Source organism: Hipposideros armiger, unplaced genomic scaffold, assembly GCF_001890085.2.
Source record: "Hipposideros armiger isolate ML-2016 unplaced genomic scaffold, ASM189008v1 scaffold_48, whole genome shotgun sequence".
In the NCBI taxonomy this organism is placed as follows: Eukaryota; Metazoa; Chordata; class Mammalia; order Chiroptera; family Hipposideridae; genus Hipposideros; species Hipposideros armiger.
The window spans coordinates 2,508,418-2,532,530 of NW_017731398.1; the positions used below are offsets into that span (position 1 = coordinate 2,508,418).

Below are 24,113 nucleotides of genomic sequence, written 5' to 3' on the forward strand. Positions count from 1 at the left end.
CAGTAAGCGCGGGTCAGAGGTCGTGCGTCCCCAGCCCCGCCCCGCGCGCCGGCGTTCGGAACCCGCGGAGCTCGGGGCGCCTCTGAAGCGAGTGTGGAGCCGAGCGAGGGGGTCCCGAGCGAGTAAGTGCGGGCGGCGCTGGCCGTCGGCGTCCTCCGAGCGCGGTGGGGACCCGGGCGGCGGGCGGACGGGCCGGCGGGGCCAGGCGGGGTCCGAGCCCGGACTGGGAACGGCCGCACTTCTGTGTGGTCTTGGGAGTCCAGGGAGGGAGGTGCAGGGAATGGAGAGTTGAGGTGTTGCCTTCTCTTTGCAAAGGCATGAAGGACCCCGGTGCCCCGTCGGCACGTGACCCCAAACTTGTCGGGCTCAGTGGGCCGGTGGAAGGAGGGGCTTGGAGCGAGGTGGGGAGGGGGGACAGGGCGCCGCGTTTCCTCGCTCCCCGCCGGCCGCCCCGCCTCTCCGGGGCCGCAGACCTGCAGCGACGGACCGAGGGCTCGTCCGTGAGCCGGAGCCGCGTGACGCACGGCGGCCGCCCCTCCCTGCGGGCTGAGCCGACTCCCTTCGGTAGAGGCGTGAACGCGCTGTTTGCTTCGGCGCCCCCCCGGGGAGGGGGGGCCTCCGTTGGGTGAAGAACCCCCTTCAGGAAATGCGCCCCGGGCTCTTTCTTGTCACCTCCCAGCGTTAAAAAACAAACACACAAACGGGAAAAAAACAGCCGGCGTTTATAGCCCCTGTGCCGTTTGTAACACACGTAAAATCTTCACTCACAGGAAACGCGAGACCATGGTGCTCCATAGTTTGGATAAGATGATCCAGCTCCAGAAAAACACGGCCAACATCAGGAATATCTGCGTGTTGGCCCACGTGGACCACGGTGAGACTCCTGTTTCGGTGGCTGCCTGGCAAGCGCTTACGGGGGTGCGTCCCCACGCGTGTCAGCGGAGGGACGCTGGCTGAGCAGCAAGCCTCTGGTCCTTGAAAATTGGGATGTCCTCCGCCGCGCGCACCGCTACACGTGTGACATAAAGGCACCTGACCCGTGATTTGCAGCCTCGTGTCCGGCCTTGTGTTTTCAAACGAGGATTGGAGTTTTTGTCCCAACGTGAAGCATTTTCGAAGTGACTTTTGTAATGTAAAAAGTATGCCCTCTTGTTTGACCCAGTACGGCTCCTCCGTTCAGAGACGGAAAAAAAAAAATCACTGTGCTGTCTTTTTGTCATTCTGAGCTACCAACGGGGTTAAGTTGGCTGGTAAGGGAATTGTCATAGGTGTTTGAGATGATCATGACGATCAAGTTGATCCAATTCCTGCAGGGTGGATTTTAGTGACCATGTCAAAGTTGTTGGTTAGAGAGGTGCTATGTTTTGATTGGCACCGTGTTTTTGCCTCGTCGCTTAAAATGTCTGTGCGTTTTACTCTGTAAATTATGCCTCAACTCAAAAAGAAGTTCTGCAGTAGAAAGAGTTGCTTGACAGCTTTTCAGGGAAGGCTGATGAGTAGCTCCACAGGGTCGGAGGGAACTCATTCAGCACTATAAGAGCACTAGAATCTGTGTCTTTCCAGATTCTGGCCAAAACTCCAATTCAACTCTTTAAAATGCCGTTTGTATCTTGCTTCACTCGGCATAAATAGGAGACCTTTGCTACACCAGTTCTTGTGGTTAGATGTTCACTCTATAAAGTCCATTCCCTCTTAGACAAAAGAAATGGACTTAATTACTAATGTTATTTTAACAGGAAAAACCACTCTTGCCGACTGCCTCATATCTAGCAATGGAATCATCTCCAGCCGCCTGGCTGGCAAGGTATGTTGTTATATCTGGTAAAATACTTGCTGCATTTTAGTAAGTATTAGCTATGTACAATGTGATGAACCATTTGCTGTGTTCTTAGAGACACCCCTCCCCCCCCCAAAAAAAAGTAAAAAGCATAGTTCATTCGTCTAAGAAGCTGCCAATCCATTTTACTTGATATTAGTATCTTATAAGTGCAACAAGTCAAATGATGTCCTGGCACAACTGGGAGTGGTGGAAGTTTTCACAGAGGAAGAGATTCTTCCCAGGTTGATGAGCTGGGTGAGAAGGCAAAGAAACCATCAGGTGGGGGGAAATAACGTGGATAAAATGGGAAAAGCCTGATTTGTGAGTTGTGCTTGATTTGAGAGGAACATATGCTGAGAGAAACATACTGGTATAGAGGATCTGTCAGGTCATGGACGACCTTGAAAGCTAATCTGAGTACCCGGGGAAGGCTTCTGAGGGCCATGATGAAAATCATGTTTTAGAAAATGAAGTTAAAGAGATCTCCGTGTCTAGCTGTGCTTTGAAAGGACTTAGAATAATTTACTTGCAGTAGATAAATAGAGACGTTCCTCCCCTTAATGAATTTAGGATATAATCAGCAGGATTTATCAGGTGGCTGGGAACAAAGACGAGGAGATGGAGAAGTTAAATTGCATCAAAAAGCACGTAGGAGACTGAAAGAAGAAACTTACGTATGTAAAAGAATAACAAGTGACTGAGACTTTTTGGAGAAAGGCCTTTCTAGGAGGTTGGAGAGGTAAAAGGGAACCAGCAGTGGGGTCTAAGGAGAGAGAGAGGATGGAAACTAAGAGATTTCAGAGTCCTGGAAGAATTTCACAGTGGTGTGTGAGCACACATGTACACAAAGGGTTATTAACTGTGTCTATTTAGTGCCACAGTGAAATGAAGAAGAGTGAGGATTGAAAAGGATTGTCATGTTTGGCCAGAGATTGTTGGCAGCTTTTTTTTTTTTTTCCTTTTCTTTTTAGCTGAGCCATGCTGCCACCTGTTGGCAGCTCAGCTCTGGCCAGGAATCAAACCCGCAACCCTGTTGCTCAGAGCTCGCACTGTTGAGCGAGCTCTTAACCAACTGAGCCAATCGGGCGGTCCCTGTTGGTAGCTTTTAGGAGTTTGGTTTTGCCAGAGCTGTGGGAAGGGAAGCCTTTCTGAAAATTAAGGAATTACATGTGGGATGAATAAATTTGGCAATCCCATATCAGTAAGTTATTGTCAAGGCTTTTGAATGAAAGAAATGAGTAAATGTAAAAGTTAAGAAGTTTTCAAAAGCTTGACTGGAGAGAAGTAACACAGGGCCGGGAACAGACAGACCATCCTGCAGAGGGAGGAGAAAGGTTAGTGCAGTGCTGAGGGCTGTGGAGCTGGGGACCATGGGTTTTCCATTTAAGTGAAGCCGCTGTCAGTACTGATGCAGCAAAGCCTGGAAAACAAAACGCAGGTCCTTATCTGTGGGCATTAATGCTTATGAAAGCCATCTGCTAAATGGTGATGTTAGAGACACCCCTCTACCCTACAGTTCTTTTTTTTTTGAAAACGTGTTTAAAATCTGCTAGCTTGGGAAAAGGAGTGAAGGCTCCTTTTGTTGCCTCTGCAGGCCTTCTTTTTGAATCTCTGCTTAGACTTTGTCAAAGAGCCTACCAGCAGGAAAAGAATGGCTGTGTTCTCAATGAGAAAGGAGTTTTCCCCAGATACCACCTTCTGGGAATTGTTTGTGGACTACCCAGTCATTCAGGACTGAAATTTGAACGACTTGCTCTCTGGGGAGGGTTTGTGGTATTTGAATGCATTTGGAAAGTGGTAATGTCTTTCAGTTTGTCTGTGTTCTCTTCCCCGTGACAACTTCGACAACTTCCTTCTCTAGCGTTTCCCACCCTTAAAAAAAAAACCAAAAAACTGCTTTTTAGTTTAAAATGTAAACATTTAAGACAAAGTCAAAATCAGTCCATCTTAATGTTCCATTTAATTCGTTGGGCAGTCAGGATGCGTGTTGCATTTTTACAGTTACGGTACATGGACAGCAGAGAAGATGAACAGGTCCGAGGCATCACTATGAAATCCAGTGCCATTTCACTACACTATGCAGACGGTAAGTCAGCCTCTCTTTGAAAGAGAAATAGTTTGAATCTTCCACATCTTTCTTTCCTTTCCTGCATGAATCGCATGTATCAAGCGTCTTTAATCGCAAATCAGTGTCTTTGTTTTGTGTTCTACAAATTGCATTCTGGCCTGTCCGAGTGATCTGTTGTCAGAGTCAGGCGGTCTAGACTTGGTTGCAGGTGGGGCCCTCTGGCTGGCTTGTGGACAGGAGAACTGGCAGCTCACACCTGCCCCCTCATCCACCCAGGTGATGTATAAATTTGTTCACATGGCAGGTCAGGAGTTGTTGCAGCAGGTCAGCACCTTGCTGGCTCAGCCTCATGTCCTATTTCCTGGCTGACCCTTGGTCTGTCCTGTGGTCCGCATATTGGATTTAGAGTCTTACTTACTGAACTGTGGGTTGCCATGATCACTGCAGCCTGCTATCCCCAAATCAGGATGTCATTTTGATAGTTAAACTTCTAGGAATTGAACAGGATTTTTATGTTTCACCAGAGATCATTGGTAGCTTATAGGGGTTTGGGTTTGCCAGAGCTGTGAGAAGGGAAGCCTTTCTGAAAATTAAGGAATTAACGTGGGATGAATAAATGTGGCAATCTCATATCAATAAGCTATTCTGAAGGCTCCACTGCACTTGGGAATCCTTAACCAGTGTTCAGAAAGTCATCACCAGTGGAATCTCAGCTTGTGAGATGAAGTAAATGTCATCTTTTTATTTTTTAGCTGAGCTCAGCGGCAGCTCAGCTTGGACCGGGAATCAAACCGCTGTTGCTCAGAGCTCACGCTCTTGAGCGAGCTCTTAACCAAACTGAGCCGCTGGCCCCCATTTCTTCTTAAGTGTGGTGGTTAAAGGTATCTTTGGAGTTAGATGGGTTTGCACTCCCATTCGCCCATTTTGAATGGTTTGGTCTTAGGCAGTTTACCTCAGAGTTGAGTTCTAGCTGGAAGTCCTTGAAAAAGTTACTTTTTTGGGTTAATGGTAGTAACTACTGCAAAGGGTTGTTGTTGTGAGTAGACGTTAGATAATGTCTATAAGATGCTTAGAACAGTGCCAGGCACAGATAGGCAATCCACAGATGTGCACTCTGGCCTGGGTTTTGTGGTGGTTTTATCAGTGTCAGCATCACCAAGTCCCCAGGTTGTTACAATGGGGAGACCCTCCAATGGCCCACAGGTTATAATGTTCAGCCCGTGGTCATTCTGAAGCCCACAGAAGTTGAGAAACAGTGAATTAAGAGGAGGAGCAAAAGTGAAGTATATATGCAGGTGTTTGAGCATTCAAATAATTATTTGCATTTATAAGAGAATTACATCAAATTAGCAGTAAATGGGAAATGATTGTAGAATTCTACGGTTTTTCTGCATGGCTTACTTACTTACGCTTAATGTGGGTCTCTGTACCTTGAGCTGGCCAGTTGTTCTGGTTCGCCTGGGACTGAGGGTTAGTGGGATGTGGGACTTCCAGTGCTGCAGCAGGACAAATCAGTCACCTGCTGCAAACTTAATATTGTTGTTTGTTGTGAGGATTAAAGGAGATGATGTATATGAGGGCACATAGCACTGCCTGGCACATAGTAACTGCTCCTTAAGTTTTCATAGAATTGAATCTCATCCTTGATTGACCAGATTCCCACCTTCTCTTTGAGAAGTTCAGGGAAAAGTACCCGGCCCGCTGCTCCGTGTCCTTTTCAGTTAGCATTTCCTGTTTTCGCCCTTTGGTCAGCTTTCTCTCTCGGGCATTGGTTTCTTTTAGTCTCAGCTTCTTCATCTTTAAAATAATGACAGTAATAATTTATCTAATACGGTTATTACAGGGATTCAATAACACAATTAGCACATTAAAAGGGTTTGCTTAGCACAGTGCCTGGTTCACAGCAGGCTCTTAATAAGCGGTAACTGTTAGAATCATAACGCCTTTCAACAGTTTCATAGATGCTGTTTGGAATCAGTGGTTCCATTGGTGGGGATCCGTTAGTCGGAATGACAGCTGTGACTGAGCTTTGCCTTTAGCTTGACAGTCATTTCTTAGAAGCTTTCTTATTCTGGAACGCCCAAGGAGGAGGACTGTACCACTGACAGTGTGTGTCCTCACATTTCATTTCAGGTGATGAGGAGTACCTGATTAATCTGATAGACTCTCCAGGGCACGTGGATTTCTCCTCAGAAGTATCGACGGCCGTGCGCATTTGCGATGGCTGCATCATCGTGGTGGACGCCGTGGAAGGAGTCTGTCCACAGGTAGGGGTTGTGATGTGAGAACGCTGAACTGGCAGAAGAAGGTGGGGAAAGAGGTAGGACTAACTCTTGATTACTGCGTGCCACTTTAGACATTTCACTGATGGTCAGAAAGTGGGTTTTACATTTCACATTCCATAATGTTCCAGCCGGTGACAGAGTGAAGTCACCCAAGTTCTCAAGGGTCCTTAGAGAGGATGACTTTAACTTTAGAAACTTTGAAGTGTCTGACAGCACCTGTAGAGGAACTTAGCAAAAGTGGGAGAAATGTTGAATTTGGGGACGATCTAGTGGTTTTACTCCAACAGAAAAAGTTTCTGAACCATGAGAGGTTGATGATAGCAAAATCCTGAGCTAGTTCTCCCCCAGATGAGAGAAATCCTCCTTTGTTGGCGTCTCTTTACAGACTTGTGCCTCCACCCAGGTACACACACACCCTCCCTTCCTCCTTCGCTCTCCCGCTCCTCCATACCCTTAACCTCGTGTTTCTCATCTTGTCCACCAGCGCTCTGGTCCACCGCTAGGCCAGAGGGAACATTTGGCTCCGATGGGTGTGGAGCTTGGAGTGGCTCTCTACACTCAGTTCTTCTAATAATTTTTCTTGAAATCTTATGTTATAACCTAAAAATGTCATCTTGTACCCTACTTCTTAACAAACCCTTGCTTGTTTTAACTATAATATTTTATTTAAAAAATTTATATAAGGTTTAAATTACTCAAATGTAGGAAAGTTGATAATTCTAAGAAGATGGGCCATAATTATCGTATTTCCCTTAAGAGCACAGGTACCTCAGCTTGAGAAGCACATCCTTAGTCTGTGTAATACCTTAGGTATCCTGACAAGGTAAGTGAGATTAACATACCTGACTTCGGAATAGCAGAATAGTGGTTAACTCTGAGAGATGGGATTATGCTCAGGAAGGCATACCCAGGGAATTCAGGGGGAATGTCCCATTTTTGACCTGTGTGGTGGCAACATACGTGTTTGTCAGTTCGGTAAAGGCAAAGACAGTTTCTTGTGTCTGAGTGGCATAGCCTGAGTTGTGATAAAGGCATATAGAAATGAGCTGATTATTAATTAAGATTTTCTAATGTGCTTTATTTCAAATCATGAGTTTTATATTTTCCTTTCTGTTTTAACCAGACACAGGCAGTTCTGCGACAAGCCTGGCTTGAAAACATCCGTCCAGTTTTAGTGATTAATAAGATCGATCGCTTGATAGTGGAACTGAAATTCACCCCACAGGAGGCCTATTCTCATCTCAAGAATATTTTAGAACAGGTATTATCCTTTACTTCAGTATTGTAAAAAGCCGGAGAAGAGCTGTGAGGAGTTGACAAGAGGTAGGACAGTAGAAAGGAATACAGTGAACCTTGTATGCCAGGCTTGGAGGTTTGAACTTTCTCTTCAGGATAGTGGAGCACCATTGATGAGACCGACTTGAGAATATTTATTTTGTTGGAGGGAGGGAACGATGAAGGGAAAGTAGTGAAAAAGAATGAATCAGTGGGTGTCGTTCCTATAGAGATGGACAGGGATGGGCACAGGTGAGACCCTCCTGCCCTCCAGTGGAAGGCGAAGGCCCAGCGGGATTTGCAGATATGCACGAGCTGATGGGTTGGGATATGGGGAGTCTGGCAGATTTCTCAGTAACGGGCTCCATTTTCTCTCTGAGGTAGGAAATAAGGTTATGTACTTGGGAGTGAAAATAGTTAGGAGTTAGAGATTGGGGACAGGGCCTGAAGAGAGTGGTTCAGACGGTAGGTGTGAGACATGGCCAGGGCGTTGACTGCAGCTGCCAACTAGGATTGTGGGGTTGCAGACCGTGAGTTCCTAGCAATGCCAGGCCCCGGTACTGAGAAACAAGTTAAAGCCCTGACACATTCGTGTCAGCATTAAACTAATAGTCACAAAAATGACCTTTTGGAAGCCTTACAATTGAGGTTTGCTGGGTTTAGAAAGAATGGGCTGATAACATATAAGTTAATGATTGTTGTGAGTGTTAGCTTAATAGGAGCCCAGACTGCCTGCCGGATGAGTCGGGCCTTAACCAGGGCTAGGCAGAGTGTGTCTGACCACTGCATGCTCAGCCTCTGAATGACATGCTACCATTTCACCATCTCTCCTAGATTAATGCGCTCACAGGAACCCTTTTTACTTCTAAAGTCCTAGAAGAAAGAGCAGAGAGAGAGAACGAGCCCCAGGGGGACCCCCACTCCGACCCAGGAGAGCATGTGTACGACTGGAGCACTGGCTTGGAGGACACAGACGATTCTCATCTTTACTTCTCTCCAGACCAGGGGAACGTGGTGTTTACAAGTGCGATCGATGGGTGGGGCTTTGGGTGAGTCTGTGTGCATCTGCTTAAGTCTCTGGGTTTTGCACACACAGTGATGTTCTACGTCGAACTTTCTGTTTTGAGGTAATTGTAGATGCACTACAGTCATAAGAAAGAATAGAGATTTATTTTTGCTGACCCCTGGACTAGGCAGCAAGACAGAGCCTGCTTTCATTTTGGGGCCTAGGAGCTTCCCAACGAGTATCGGCCATTGACGTCCTCTCTTCACTTGTGGATGGAAGCGGGAGAGAGGGTGGGGTGCTCCTTTCATCCCTCCCTGTTGGGGAAGCTGTTAATGTAGGTCTGTGGAATGAGGTGAGAACCTGGATAAAAGAAGGTCCTGTCCTTCAGAAAGACAAAACAATGATCAATTTATATAGTAACAAGAATAAATATTTAGCTTATAATTATATATAAGTTATATAAGTGGTATATAATTTATATCATTTGTTTATATAAAAAATAAAAATAAAAAGTAGATTTTTAGAAAATTAAAAAAAAACCCCTCTGCTAAGTAAGTGTTGGATCAAATGGGAAATAAAGCTTACCGTAGTGAATCACTTCGAAAGTAATGAACCCTGAGCCCCGCTCCAGAAGGTCAGCAGCCTGTAACTGTATGGTTTGAATTTTGATTCTTGATTGAGAATTCTCCTGTCCCTTGGCCGTCAGTGAGAGGAGACATGGATATTTATCTCCAGCAGTTTCTGTAGTGTCTGCTTTTGCTTCTAGCTACTGCCTGATGCTCTTCACAGTTCTGGTTCCAACCATAATTATTAACTTCCACTCCTCCCACCGGGCTTCCAGTATCATCAGAGAAGATTGACTAATTGGACTGGGTTGTAATTAACTGGTGGCTTCCTGCAATACCACAGTTGCTGACGGATGTGTGTTGACTTTGGGTTCCTTCTGCCATGGATAAAACCAGGCATTGTTTAAGATGCTGGTACTTTGAGAGTTGGACTCAGACCTTTTTGGTTAAACATCCTGTTCCCTGCAGAAAAGACTTTTTCTAGGTCCTCTATCCAGACAATGCAGACACTCTATTTAGCACCCTTGTCAGGTGACTGCTCTTGTGCGGCTGAGAACAGACCTGGTGCTAACTGGTTTCTCAAAGGGCTGAGGGGAGTTAATTAATTATGTGTTTGTTTCCTATTGAATCAAGGATGCTAAAAAGCCCTTTTTAGCAGGCTCTGGCTGGAGTTCGTTTTCTGTCTGAGCGTGAGACACCTATAACTGAATGGTTGAAGCAGTTCTTGTTGGCAGAGTTGTGATGGGCAGCTGGAGCCTATGTTTCCTTGGCTGTTGTTCCTCGTTTCATACATGCAGAATTAGGAAAGGGAGCTATAGCGTGAATTCTAATTCATGTGAATGTAGAAAGAATTGAACAAGAGCATGAGCTTTGGGGCCAGGCTGCTTGGCTTTGAATCCCAACTTCATGTATTACCTATATATTAATAATATCTGTGCTGCTTTATCATTTTCTGTACAACGGGGAATTATTAGTACCTACCTCATAGGATACTTGAAGCATTTAGTAATATATCTGAAGTACTTTGAACAGTACGTGTCACAGAAACACTCAAGTGTTAGCTATACTCATAGTTTTTTGTTGTTGTTATTAATAAGATAAATACTTACTTTTCTCTCAGAATTGAGCACTTTGCCAAAATCTACAGTCAGAAAATTGGCATCAAAAAGGAAGTGCTTTTGAAAACACTGTGGGGAGATTATTATATAAACATGAAGGCTAAGAAGATTATGAAGGTTGATCAGGTAATGTGCATATATGTTCCTTTTGAATGTGGTTCCATTGTTGCCCTAAGAAAACCTTTACTAGAATGTGATTTGGCTTCGGTGTCAGTTTGTGAAGGATTTTTTTTAACTGTATTTGGTTGAAGCTCATGAGTCATATCCAAGTATTTCTTAAATGGAGTTCATTAAATATAGGGAACAATAATTTTTTTTTTTTTTTAAAGAGGAGCAAAACTCTCAGATAACTGGTTACTTGAAGGCACATATTTTGCATCAAGCATTTGTGTCCCCTTCACCATAAAGAGACATCTCTTTTACACACCACTGTATGGCCCACACTCTTCCTAGTCTCAATTGAGACCTTCTGTCACCAAATACCAGTCACCATGAGTGGTAACGGGGAGAGGCAGGTGTGCCCTGGAACCCTGGCCGCTGCAGATAGAGGAGGTGTAGGACTGTTGAGTCACATAGCCTGAATGATAACTTTACTTGAAGCTCTCTTTTTAATGTCAAATTCAGGATTTTATGAACTTATTCTCATTGAAGAGCATATATATTCCTTTTAGAACGTACTTATAAAGGCACAGGAAAGAAAAATATCAGACCCCAATACTGCTAATACCATAGTTTTGATTTCTTCTTTTTGGATAGATACATAATTTCTCAGTTGGAATTACACTGTTTATACAGCGTAGCTACTTTTTTGCTTGACATTGTGTCGTAAAAAAGCACTGTGAACATCTTCTTCCCCTGCCATTAAAAGCTTTTTATGAACAATATATTTAAAAGGAAGCCAGATGGCGAAGTGAGGAGAGCAGAGTTTGAGAATCCGACTATGAATCTTGGCTTCAACGCTTATCAGCCTGTAACTTGTGTCTCAGTTTTTTGTCTGCAACATGCAGGGGGTAGTACCTACCTCATCCAGTAGTTATGATGGTTGTATGAAATACTCCAGAAAGAGCCTTGAGAACAGTCCTGTCACATAATAAGTACCCTGCTGTCACTTTATTTTGTGCATGCATCATGTAATCATTCTCCTAAGATTGGGCGGAGTTTTTATTTCTGTTTTTCAAATGTTTTGATATTAGAAGTAACTCTATGGTGGGCATGTTGGTGCATATATTTTTATGTCTTTGTGATGGCATTTTCTTTAAACCAATCATTCAAAGGTAATGACTTCACTTCCTAATACCTTGCCAATAGCTCTTCAGAAAGGAGGTATCAGTTTATATTCCATCTTGAGTATGTGTGAGAGATCCCATCTTAAGGTGTGTAGTTTGTTAAGAGAAATTGTAGGGTTTTTGTTTTTTTAATATCCTCTGAAGTTGAATATTTTTCATGTCTCAGAACATTGTTGAGCACACAAAGTCAATGGAAGGGCCTGCATGTACAGAGGGAAGTTTTAGCCCTCACTTTGGGCATCATGTATGTTTCTTTGATGCCAGTGGTGGAGCAGCCACAGTGACATGTCCCCCAAATGGTTTCATCATTTGGGAAGTCCATAGTTCCCAGGCGAAGAGCACAGCGGGTTATCAGAACTACTTTCCTCCAATTTACTGTTGAATAAATATTTTCTAGTAGAAATGAGGCTTACAATAAAACATGTTAAGAATGAATATTTATGGTTATCTATTAAATACTCAGAAACTTAAGCGTATGTATTCTTTCTTACAGGCAAAAGGAAAGAAACCGTTATTTGTACAGTTGATTCTGGAAAATATATGGAGTTTGTATGATGCCGTCTTGAAAAAGTAAGATTGTTATGAAACTGTTGATCGTTGGGCAGTAGTATAGTGGTATAGTTTGCCTCATTTTCCAGTGTGCTGAGTCTCACTTGGGAAAGCAGAGGTACACAGAAAGTGAAGAAAGCTTTCCCAGATGGGTGATCACAGGGCGTGGAGACAATTTAAAGGAGGATGTGGGACCCAAGTCAGGGGTATCAAGGGGGCCAGAACAGCAATATTTTATAGAAAAGGGATGGACAGAAACATTGGACCTTGGTTTTTGCAAACCCAGTTTAAAATAAAATAGTAATTGTAGTAGAAAATGTTCTTGAATCTAGGATCATTAATGGGAAACTTGGGGAAAAAAAACTTGCCTGATACAAGTGGAAAAAAAATTTGTTTCAGTAAGTTTACTTTCTAAGTTTTTCAGGAGTTGGAATAATGCTTGTTTAGCATTTATTTGTAAAACTGCTTCAGAGTTGATATAGCTTGCTTAAGGAGATTGTGGGATGGTGCTTAGTGGGAGGTTTGGCAGAAAGGCCATTTGAAAGGGTAGAGATTGAGCCATCCTCTAATGCAGTGCCAGGGGCCCCTTTCAGTCATTTCCAGTTTTTTTTTTTTTTTGTAGAAAATAATACACTAGGAATAAATGTGTTTATGTTGAGTTCCTTCGTATCTGTGAGTGACCTCCCCACCCCTAATCTTGTATGTTTACTATAGGGACAAAGAAAAAGTTGATAAAATAGTGACTTCTTTAGGAATAAAAATTGGAGCACGGGAGGCACGACATTCCGATCCTAAAGTCCAGATCAATGCCATTTGCAGTCAGTGGCTACCCATATCCCAGGCTATTCTTGGTATCCTTTATTCTAATGTTTTTTTATAAAATCATAGTTTTGACAAAACAAGAAAAAAAGAATGTGTTATTGGCAACCAGGAAATCCTCTGGAAATAATGCATTCCAGTCTTCTCTGGTTATTTAGCGATCTGTCAAAGTAGAAACTGCATTTTAATCAGATTTAGATATAAGTAGATAATTTAGATGTTTGTGTTAGATTACTGTTTCATTAGTACCATATCGTCTTGAGTGTGTTAATATATCCCATCATGTGATTTCCAAAAAACTTGATTTTAAACGGTTTACATTAACTGAAGTAACTTTGTACATGAGTTTAAGCTATTATATCTTTATTTTATTGATCTGCATGTAACCATGTGGTGGGCTGGTGGTGCAGTGTTCTGGGAGTGGACCAGCCATGGCCTCTCAGCCCAGAGCTGTGATGGATAGTGACACCCCTACAGTAACACTGTCTCTGGTCAGTGACTGTCTTGTAGCATAGCTAGCGGCTAATGGTTGTTTCATAAAAGTTTACACAGGCTGAAACCACATGAAAACTTTTTAGAATTTCAAGGTCACAGGTAGCTAAGCTACTAAGCTCTGTTGTCCTCACTTGTTTTATGGACTATCAGTGTATTCGAATATCATAGGAATCCTTTCTGGGCTTTAGAAAGTCTGTGAACCCCCTGAAAGTGTATCTGTTTTTTTGGGTAGGATGCATACAGTAATGGAGCCCGGGCGTTTTCTGTAGAGACATGCATTTGTACCTCAGTACTGAGTGCGTACTGTGAGTCTGTGCCTTGATAGAGGTAGAGGGTCCTCGCTCAAGGTTTTGAGTCCTTAACAACAGACCAGCTATGGTGTGTCAGAAGCTTCCTAGTCCTCTTGATATTTCTGCCGAGAGAGTGGAGAAACTGATGTGCACGGGATCACAAGCGTTTGACTCCCTTCCTCTGGAAACCCAGGCACTGAAAGCAGGTGAGGTAAAGAGGAACATAGCATGCACCCTCATTTTGACCGGCCTGAGTCACAGCTGCTCTAGACCAGTTGGCCAGATGGCAGTTGGCCAAGTCACCAACTCTACAGTTTCACAAATGACCGTTTCACCAGTTGTTGTTTTGTTTTGTTTTTTGTCAAAGTTTTGTTTTGTTTGTTATAGCCATTTTCTCCACCTGTGTTGTGAGAGACCAGAGACTCTTTCATTCTGCACTGATCTCATTTCATAATCTCATAGTGATTCTGTGTTCCATCCTCCTCAATCGCCAGGTCACTGCCGTGGCTGCATCCCTAGGGACTGGAGAAGACTTGTACATACACTCCCCTCGAGAGGGCCACTCTAGGCTCTGTATGACTCCTTGAAATTCATCTGCATGTACACTGTCTCCACTTTTCCTCCCATTCTATTGAATTTGCAACCTGCACCCCCAAAACCACTCTGCTGCTGTTCTGGGGGCCACTGTCGACTCTCCTTTGTTAAGTTACCTGACTAGATCTGTCACCAGCATTGGATACAGTCGGTCAGTCCTTCCTCCTTGAGACACTTTCTTCCCTTGACCTTCAGGCTTCCTTCCACATGCTTCTGCTTTTCTCCCTGTCTCTCTGGCTACTTATTCCTAATCTCTTTTTTTGGTTCCTCTCCATCTCTGTGACTTGTTAGCTGTGGGACGCCTCCAAACAAGGCGCAGTATTTGGACCTTACCTGTTTTCTGCGTGCATTCACTCTCCTGGTGCACTTATCCAGTCTCAAGGCGCTACATGACAACGAGATGTTCATAGTTCCCACAACTGGACCTCCAGGGCAGACCTGTTCCCTGGACTCCACACTCAGGCCCAGCTGCACACTCCCTCTCTCCACTTGGCTGAGAAGCACTGCAGACTTAACCTATCTCATGCCCAGGCCTATTCCTCCTGGTTACTCCCATCTCAGCTGTAGGCACCCCCATTCTTTTTTTTTTTTTTTTTTTTTTTTTTTTAGCTGAGCCATCCTGCTACCTGTTGGCAGCTCAACGGCTGCTCAGCTCGGGCTGGACTCGAACCGCTGTTGCTCAGAGCTCAAACTCTTGAGCGAGCTCTTAACCAACTGAGCCACTCGGCCGGCCCAGCACCCCCATTCTTATTCTTTCATTGGCTCCATCCAAAAGCCTCAGTCATCCATGGCTCTTATATTTCATCTCACAGCCCTGCATCCAATCCATCATGCAAATCCTGTTTATTCTTCCATTGAAATATATCCAGAGTTCAACTAATTCCCAACGTTTGCACTTCTGCCTCCCTGGGCCAAGCAGCCATGAATTCTTGCCTGGTTATTATAATAGCTTTCCAACTGGTGTCCCAATTTCCTTTAGTGTTTGTCAGCCTTGCAGCGAGACTGATCCTGTTAAAATGTAAGGTCGGGCATGTCACTCCGTTCCTCAGAACCTTTCCCAGGCGAGACTTCTGACACATGTTTAATTCTGCCTTTGGAACTTTTCTTCATCTTCAGATTTCACTGGTGGAGTCTTTAACTTAACTACAGGTTATTTTGATGTGGAGCATTTTAAAAAAAGTACTAACCAATACTTTTATACCTACAATGTAGGTTAAGAAAAATGTCAGTATGTTGCTATGAAATTGTATAAAATATATAGATTTTGGGAAAATTGACATCTTTACAATGGATCTTAATTTACTTCTATTAATAAGATTTTTTTCATTACTGTCATGACAAGATATTTTTGTCCATTTTATTTTCTAAACTTATTGTGAGGATTGGAAAAGCTATTGATTTTTATGTATTTTGTTAACAAGGTACTTTGTTGACCATTGACCTTTGGTAAAATTCTCTCTCTTCCATGGGGTAGAGGGACAAATGTATTAGGGCTGTGGTGGGTGGTTAACCCCTTTTCTAGCTTCACTCTGTGTAGGAGTTGCCGCAGCCCTTCTCCCATCCTGTTAATTGTGCTTTTCTTTTCTCGTTTCTGCCAATTCTGCTTGTTCTTGATTAACTATTCTTTTTTGTAGTTTTATGCTTTTCTAAGTGGAATTTTTTATTGTAGTTGTAAAAGGTTATAGGTTGCTTACATATTTGGGTGATGGCACAACTAAACGTCGTAACTTTTCTAGAAAAAATCTGGGTTTTTAATACTGAGGGAAAATAGTAACATTTTTATTTCCTCTTTGTTTAGCTTTTATGAAATGTGGAAGTGAAGATACTGCTCCAGTTATTATCTTTGTTTCCAAAATGTTTGCAGTTGATGCTAAGGCTTTGCCTCAGAATAAGCCAAGGTAAGCCTAAGGGGGAATTCTGGGCTGGGCCGGGGAAATGGGGTTTGTTTGGTGGGGGTGCATTGGGAGGACGGACATCTGAGAAGGGTCCATGCTATTGTGTGCAGCTCTGTGAGGGGACATGGGCTCCTGCATGTCAGTTCATAAGCTCAGAATAGCTAGGGACACAATTCTCAGAGAAAGCCTGAGAGGCCTTCTCTCCTATTGCTGCGGCCAAAGAGAAAGCTTAGAGAAACCCTCTGCTTGGAAGGGACCTGGGACCGGTCGTCCTCTTACTCAGCCACATTACCCCTCGCTGTTTCCCTGCGTGAGCGACTGAGAGATGCTTGATGTTGCCAGATGTGATCATATTTGTGATACCCTGTAGGCCTCTCACTCAGGAAGAAATGGCTCAGAGGCGTGAGCGGGCCAGACAAAGGCACGCAGAGAAGCTTGCGGCAGCCCAGGGCCTGGCACCCGTGGACCCCACTGCAGATGGGCATGCCCTGGAAACAAGCCCAGAGGCAGAAGACCCAAAAGGTACAGCTTCCCTGAATAGCAGGCTTCGGTACAAAATATTTTTTACTTCACTTGGGACACTCATTCTTTAGCTCGTGAGCTTCCAGCTTTAATTGTAGCTTTCGTCAGTATTCCTTCATTCTTGATGTTTCTTTTCTGAGACTGAGCCAAATATATATCATATTCACTGTTCCCTTTGTTTCCAGGCAGTTCCCAGACTGGAGAGCGGAGAGCACATTCTTGGCATTTATTATCTTTTTGTTTCTGGCAGGTGATGAGCTACAGGTGGCGAGTATGACCCCTAAACCCGTGCCTCAGGAAGGAAACAACCAAGAGACTTTTATTGCGTTTGCTCGGGTGTTCAGTGGTGTGGCTCGAAGAGGAAAGAAAATTTTTGTCTTGGGGCCCAAATATAGTCCTGTTGAGTTTCTGCAGCGGGTAAGAATTGGAAATAAAACATTAGCCGATTGTTTCAAGGTTTGGATATCTTTCAAGTTGAGGTTGGTGATTACCGTATTGGTAGATTCATTGTGTCTCTAGACAGGCACATTCGGCTGAATCCATTATATCTCGTCTTGCGTTTCTTTGGTAACATTTGGTAAACCTGTCTCACTGAGTAGCCTTTAGGAAACTCAGCCAAGTTTTCAGGCCTTAATTAATTATAAGGCTTTTCTGTTCAAGGCTGGAGGAAAGAACTGGTCACAGCAGATGTCATGCTGGAGCCAGGACAATGGCAGATCTTTCAGAAACAGGGAGATCCGAAAACTTGGTGTCGCTGGCCAAAGGTGTGGCAGTGAGCAGGTGACAGGCAACAGTCACATGGCAGGCAGATCCCAGAAATTGATTGGAAGGTTCTGTCAGCAGGTGAACAGCCAACATCTAAATACACTTGAGCCAAAGGGCAAAATGGAAGCCACAGGCTGCAGCTGTCTCAGAACATTTTTGGACATAAGCAAGGTGTATACATAGTAATTAAATAAAGAAGGTCGTAGGAAGATGCCAAGGTCCACGCATCCAGTCAGGGTCAGCAAGAAGCAGCAAGAAAGAACTTAATTGTCAGGCTCCATGAAAAGCTCCATGGAGACTGATTGGTATCGCTTTAAATCAGTACGTGCATTTGGCATTTGGCAATACAGCATCTTACTATCCATGAATGTTTTGGGTATATCTATCCATTTCTTATTTTAAATGTTTTCCATTGAAGTTTTACAATTTTTTCATAAAATAGTTAATCACTTGTTAGACTTACTCTTACCTGTCTTTTATTTTGTTGCTATTCTAAAAGTTGCTGTTTTAAAATATATTTATTTTCTATTGCTGATCTATAGACATACAGTTAACTTTTGTATATTCGGCTTGTGTCTGGCCACCTAGCTAAACTGTCTTACTAATTATAATTTATACTTTGTTTTAAGTGGCTGATCATTATTATCTTTGGATAATTCCATTTCTTTCTATTTTTTTATTTCTTTCCAACCTGTCTCTAGAGCTACCCTGCAGAACACGTACATTTAAATGTACCCTATGCCTGGAAGGCCGCCATTTTCATGACATTTCTGCGTGTAACCTGGCATCATAGCTTCTCTCTCCTCTGAGCTTTCGTGAATTTACTTGCCTGTATCACCCTTTGTGTCACTCACTTTATGTTTGTGTGGTCGTTGTCTTCTTCATAGCAGTAGCACAGTGCCCTGGGCCTGTGGTACCAAAGATAGGTGCTGATCGAGATGCTTTCCAGCCACTAGCGTTTATATGGAGGTCACTGAATAATTCAAGACAGTATCTTGACTACTTTTCAAGATACTGAATCATTCTTAATAGAACTTGAATAATTCGAGATGATCTCTCCACAAGCATAAACCTGTTGTCCTTGTCGCATAATTTACATTGAACACTTTCCCAGAGTTACCCATTCGCATGTTACTCAGCAGTAGCACCAGCCCTATTGAATGCTTGTATGACTTTATAATGAGATTAAAACAGTTTTAATTTTAAACCAGTTTTAAGTGGTGATAGTAATAATGAGTGTTGAAATAATAGTGCAGCCGTCACCTGAACTGGTATGTGACATGGTTCACATAAGTACTAGCGAGGGGCTACAGGGACTTTATTAGCTTATGGGGTGCTGCCAGGTCACAGCAGAATTTGTTACTTAGCCATAAAGCTTGCGCTTGTGTGGGACTCTTGACAATTTTTAAATATTTGAGAAGTTTCACTATTTCAGATTTTATTCGTAAAGCAAGACTTATTTTTATATAACACCATTTCAAATTTGCATGTTTCAGGTTTATAAGAAATGTGACAGTACCATATCTTATGAATATAAATAACATTATGACATTATTCTAATGTTTTTCTTTAATGCCTCCCAACTTACCTTCAATCATTTTTCTCTGTGCTCAGGTGCCATTGGGCTTCTCGGCTCCACTAGAGGACCTACCCCCCGTCCCCCACCTGGCGTGCTGCTCCCTGGAACAGCTGTACCTCTTGATGGGAAGGGAGCTGGAAGACCTAGAGGAGGTACCCCCCGGAAACGTGCTAGGTAGGGCTGTGTTGTGTGTCTGACATGTCACCTACATGTCCCAACTCACTGAAGTCTTTGAAGGAAAGGGCTAGGATCTTTTTTTTTGTTTGGTTCTTTTTTTTCTGCTGTCCTTAGACTTCAACGTAGTGCATTTGAGTAACTCGCACGTAGATCCATAACTTGCTGTGAATTGTGGTAGTTCTATTAAAAAAAAATTTACTGCTCAAGTCATCTGTGAACGCTCTACCCTAAGCTGGGGTTCCTTTGGTTTGGGGGTGAGAAGATCTCCTGCTCACGTAGAAGTCAGTCTGGATGACTAAGTCATTGGAAGGTATTCAGGCTTGTGTTCCTTGGAGAAAAACTTTATTTCAGTAATTAGGAAATTTCCCCTCCTTGTGTTCATTAGACGGAATAGTACATCTTTGATGTGGTTACCTGGTTGGGTCGATGACCCATTTGAAGGGCTCCATCAGAACATCTTGAACTAGTTACCAGCCTTAGCATCAGAATTACCTTGTCAGGCACATTTCACTTGTTCACTGATTTAAAAACTGGAGCATACGTTGCAGTAGGAGCGGTTTCATGAGCCAGGTATTTCACGAAAGCAACTTCTCAAAGCTGGGAGTAAGCTTAAGGCAGGATGGGAAGGCCAAGGATTCTGGGTTGTTAGTAAAAAGCAAACAGCCGAAGAGCAGCCGGTTGGCAGCGAAGGGCATGATGGGTGCTGGGACTCTAGCCATCAGGGGGCTCCACTGAGTTGCCTGAGACCAGGTATGTCAGCACAGTTTAGTCGTTTTTTGGTTTTTCAAGTTAAAACAGGTTTGTCTTCTTGCGGGGGTAGAGGGGGCAATTGAAATGAGAAGCATAAGATGGGAGTTGAAATGAATTTGGTTGAATTAATCTCCTTGTTCCAGTTACCTGTTGCTGCGTAATAAACCACCCAAAGCCTAGTGGCTGAGCACCAACAGCTTGTATTTTCTCATGGATCCGCCTTGGGGCGTGATGTGGTGGGACCACTTGTCTCTGCTCCATATGGTGTCAGCTGAGGTGCTCAAAGCCTAGGCACTAGAATTACACGAGGGCTTTTTTCCGCCCCATGTTTGGAGGCTGATGCTGGTTGTCTGCCGGGACCTTGGGTGGGCGTGGGACTGGGGCTGGAGTGTGTGTCCTCTCCGTACGGCTGCCTGGCTTCCTCACAGCATGGTGGTGGGGTTCTGCAGCTGGACAGCCAGCCTCCAAAGCCTTCAGCCGCACTTCTGCCACCACATTCTCTGTAACATAATAGAAGTGAGTCACTAAGAGTGGCCCATATCCAAGGGGAGGGAACTAACTCCACCTTTGGATTGGAGACGTGTCAAAGACTTTGTGGAAACATTTTAAACAGCCACACCACTAATCATAGATAATCTGTCGTTTCCTTTTATGCTTTAGCAGGCCCACCATTGGACACAGAATACAGATTAAAACATAGCGGTGTTTATAGTGATCAGGGCAGGCCTGTAAATTTCATCTTCTTTACTCTTGTTAACTTAGAGAGAAAGTTATAATTCCTATTTAGTAGGAAAACAGTAGAGTGATGTGACTGATACCCATATGCTTTTCGTCAGAAATGATACAGAGTCGGATTTATCAAATGCAGATGAAAATTTTTGTTGCAAGAGGAAATGAAAACATTATATGACGTTCTTGAACAAGTGAGTGTTTACAAAGTCTAAAGGAAATTCTTTTATTGGCACTTAAAAAAATGGCGGATTTCACTTTTGAACTCAGCTATAACTAACTCACTTGGAGAACTTATACATGACTGATAAATGTGGAATAGATTTTGTGGTCTGGAAATAGTTGATTAATAGTTGATTTAATTCCAACGTGATGTTTGAAAAGTTGGTATAGATGAAACCAGAGAGACCTCACATGTTTAACACACAATAGCCTTTTGTTCAATTCCCGATCGTATTTCTAAAAGTGAATGTTTGTTACAGGCTTCTGTTAAGATGTGAGGGGAAATTGAGTTAGGATTCCAAATCTTTAGCCTTTTCTTAGACACTTTTCAGATCTCTTCCATATGGTTAAATCTTTAAAATTTTAGGGGCATATTCTAAGAGGAAATATGATAGTCCTCTTTTTACAACATGAGGAAAATAATAAATATTACTTAGTCTTTTTCTGAACTGGTTTTAGTTCTGCCGTGCTTGGTTGCTGGGATGATAGCAAGCCAGTGTGGTTTGAATGAGAGAGAGAGAGAGAGAGAGAGAGGTTCCGTAGTCATTTGGGGTAACTGAGGAGTCAGAAGCCTTTGAAGGGTTTTATGAGCAGATTTGATTTGATTTATTTCAAGGGAAATTGCAAGTTTGTGATTCTTACGTCTTTGTGGTACTTTTGTAAGACTTTAAATTCACTTACTAGTGAATTTCTTTTAAATGTACTTTATTATCAACATTTCCACTGGGGAAGAATCTATTTTAACCAGTAAATAACTAGCAGCCTTACTGGTCGCTTCTTAACATTAACTTAGTTTCAACTGATTTTAATAATTTTTCCTTTACAGATGATAATGATTTTTATTCTCCTGTTTCCTAATAGTTATGTCTTATTTCTTTTTATTGTTATATTGCCTATAAAAATATGGTTGGTAATAATAGTTTTAGCTGCTGTTCTGTCTGATTTCTTCCTGAACCAGATTTAATGAAAATATCCCTAGTGTTTTAGTTTCAGGTTTGCTGATGCCTATTGATTCATATTGCTTATTTATGCTAGAAAAGTATTTTTTTTTAATTGAGGAATAGATACTGAATTTTATTGATGCAGTCTCATCATTTGAAGACAAAGTTATAGAGCTTTTCTCCTTGTTATAATTCATGTCCTGAATTATATTTCATTATCTCCTGGTAATATTAAGATATCCTTGGGTTCCCGGGCAACGGGACAGCCCTTGACCTTGCGTTGTCTCTTCATACACTGTTAGATTTGATTTGCTATTACGTGATCCAGATTTGTCTTGTATCATAAGTAAAATTTGCCATTTTCTTGGTATCGTGATCATTCTAAAATGAGAACCGTCCATCTTTTCCACCTTCTAGAGCTGCACTGTCCATTGGCAGCCACCAACCAGATGTGGTTATTAGATTTAAATAGTTTGGAATCCGGTAACATTAGTAATTACATGTGGCTACCATGTTGGACAGTGTTACTGTAGAGAAATTTCTATAGAATGTGATAATTATCTTTGAAAGTTGTGAAATAGTTCACTTATGAAGTCATCTTGGCTAGGGACTTAAAGTGTTTGAGTCTTTCAATCTGGTATGCAGTCTTTCTCGTTAGCAGTTCTGTGTTTATGTTATCTTGCTTTCTTATATGTTTGTCTTTTTCAATTTGATATAATATTGCTTACATATACATTCTAAGGGTTATGTTTTTAAGTTCTTTTTAAAAGATAATTTTCAATATAGTGTAGGCCATAATATAGGTCCATGTGAAAAATGCAGATAATCTAAACTTATCCCTTGCCATAGGGATAAGCACCATTTTTGTTATATTCATGTATGCGCATAATGTTTTTTAATGTGATTATAAAAACATAAAATTTACCATTTTAACTATTTTTAAGTATATAATTCAATAGTATGTTTTTAATACCAAAAATTTATACTTTGTGTGCTGTGTTCTAGCCTGTATAGTTTTCTGTTAGAGATAATTTCTTCTCTCAATATTTATACCTTTGGTTTCAGTGCATTTGCTATACCTCCCAGGACAATGTTAAGTAGTGGTGTGAGAGTGGTGCCTTATTCCTCACATTATAGGAATACCTACATATATGATAGTGTGTTACCATGAGATTTGATCTTGGTGGTTTTTATAATGAAAGTGAAAAATACCCTCCTGTATCTATTTTCTAGATTAGTTGTTAAAATGTGGATAGATATTGAGATTTATCAAATAGTCTTTTCCACATCTTTCAGGTGACTTTCAGGTGTATTTCTCTTTTGACCCACTTACTCCATCAATCTCATGAACACATTTCCTAATATCAAACCAGTTTTGGCTTCCTGGAATAAAGTGTTTGATGAGTGTATTTCCATATGTTAATAGAGTGATGAGTTCAATTTGTTGGTAGTTTGTTACAAAATGTTTACATTTGTAAATTTATTTGTGGAGTTTAGGTATCAGCATTACACTAGGTTCATGAAATAATAAATTAGGGGGTGGTTTTCATTGCTATTTATTGTGTGGAACAGATTAAATGGCACAGGAATTTTCTGGTCCTTAAAAAATTTGATATGACTAGCCAAGAAATCAACTGTACCTGGTTGGTTATCAAGGTTGTGACTTGATAATGTTAAGTCAATTATTATCCCTTTCAGGTTCTTTTTACTGTTCATTATGTTAATTTTGGCAATGCATGTTCTCACATATAATCAAACATTTCAGATTGATTATCCAGTTCATTTGTATAGAGACTAGTCTTAGTATTGATTATAATGACATTAAAAGTTAACACCTGTTAGGGCTTATTGTGTGCCAGAAACGACTAGTGTATATTCAAGGGTGATTATCTTATTTACTCCTTGTGAAATGTGACAGATACATTTTGCCCCATAAGTCTTTACATTTCACTGCTGCTGGTGAAGATCTCTTGGGTGTTCATTGAGTATTGGTTGAATGAATGAATCAGTTAATCAGTTAATAAGATCACTGAGCTTAGGTTGGGAGAACATGTGAACAGGCAGACCTGCTTAGTGTTCATCATTTATTTCTTCAAAATTAAAAACATTCTCAGGTACAAAAGGAAGTTAGAAAGTATGGAAAATATTTTGTTCAAAGCAAACACATTTGCTTTTCATTATAAATATGCTGGAATTTCGTAGATGAGAACAGAACCCTTTCTTAGTCTGACCATTTCTCATTAAGGGATATCAGGATAGTGACATTGTAATGTGGTAAGATTGCCCAGGACCCCAAAGCAAAGGTGATGTTACCACTGAAAGTTCTTTGTTGCGTTCACACAGTAAGTACACTGAAACTAATT

At 42.2% G+C, this 24,113-nt stretch overlaps 1 protein-coding gene across 1 annotated transcript in view; it reads left to right on the forward strand.

Annotated features, from left to right (window-relative positions):
- Positions 1 to 21: 21 nt before the first annotated feature.
- Positions 22 to 24,113, forward strand: part of EFL1 (elongation factor like GTPase 1) — an 82,677-nt gene continuing 58,585 nt past the window's right edge. The window contains exons 1-15 of the mRNA XM_019640000.1: positions 22 to 122; positions 771 to 874; positions 1,737 to 1,804; positions 3,821 to 3,905; positions 6,021 to 6,154; positions 7,296 to 7,433; positions 8,282 to 8,496; positions 10,140 to 10,263; positions 11,917 to 11,993; positions 12,687 to 12,823; positions 13,660 to 13,782; positions 15,969 to 16,068; positions 16,436 to 16,587; positions 16,838 to 17,004; positions 18,967 to 19,105. Coding sequence (XP_019495545.1) covers positions 784 to 874; positions 1,737 to 1,804; positions 3,821 to 3,905; positions 6,021 to 6,154; positions 7,296 to 7,433; positions 8,282 to 8,496; positions 10,140 to 10,263; positions 11,917 to 11,993; positions 12,687 to 12,823; positions 13,660 to 13,782; positions 15,969 to 16,068; positions 16,436 to 16,587; positions 16,838 to 17,004; positions 18,967 to 19,105 — 1,750 coding nt within the window. The 5' untranslated portion in view covers positions 22 to 122; positions 771 to 783. The remainder of the gene's footprint in view (positions 123 to 770; positions 875 to 1,736; positions 1,805 to 3,820; positions 3,906 to 6,020; positions 6,155 to 7,295; positions 7,434 to 8,281; positions 8,497 to 10,139; positions 10,264 to 11,916; positions 11,994 to 12,686; positions 12,824 to 13,659; positions 13,783 to 15,968; positions 16,069 to 16,435; positions 16,588 to 16,837; positions 17,005 to 18,966; positions 19,106 to 24,113) is intronic.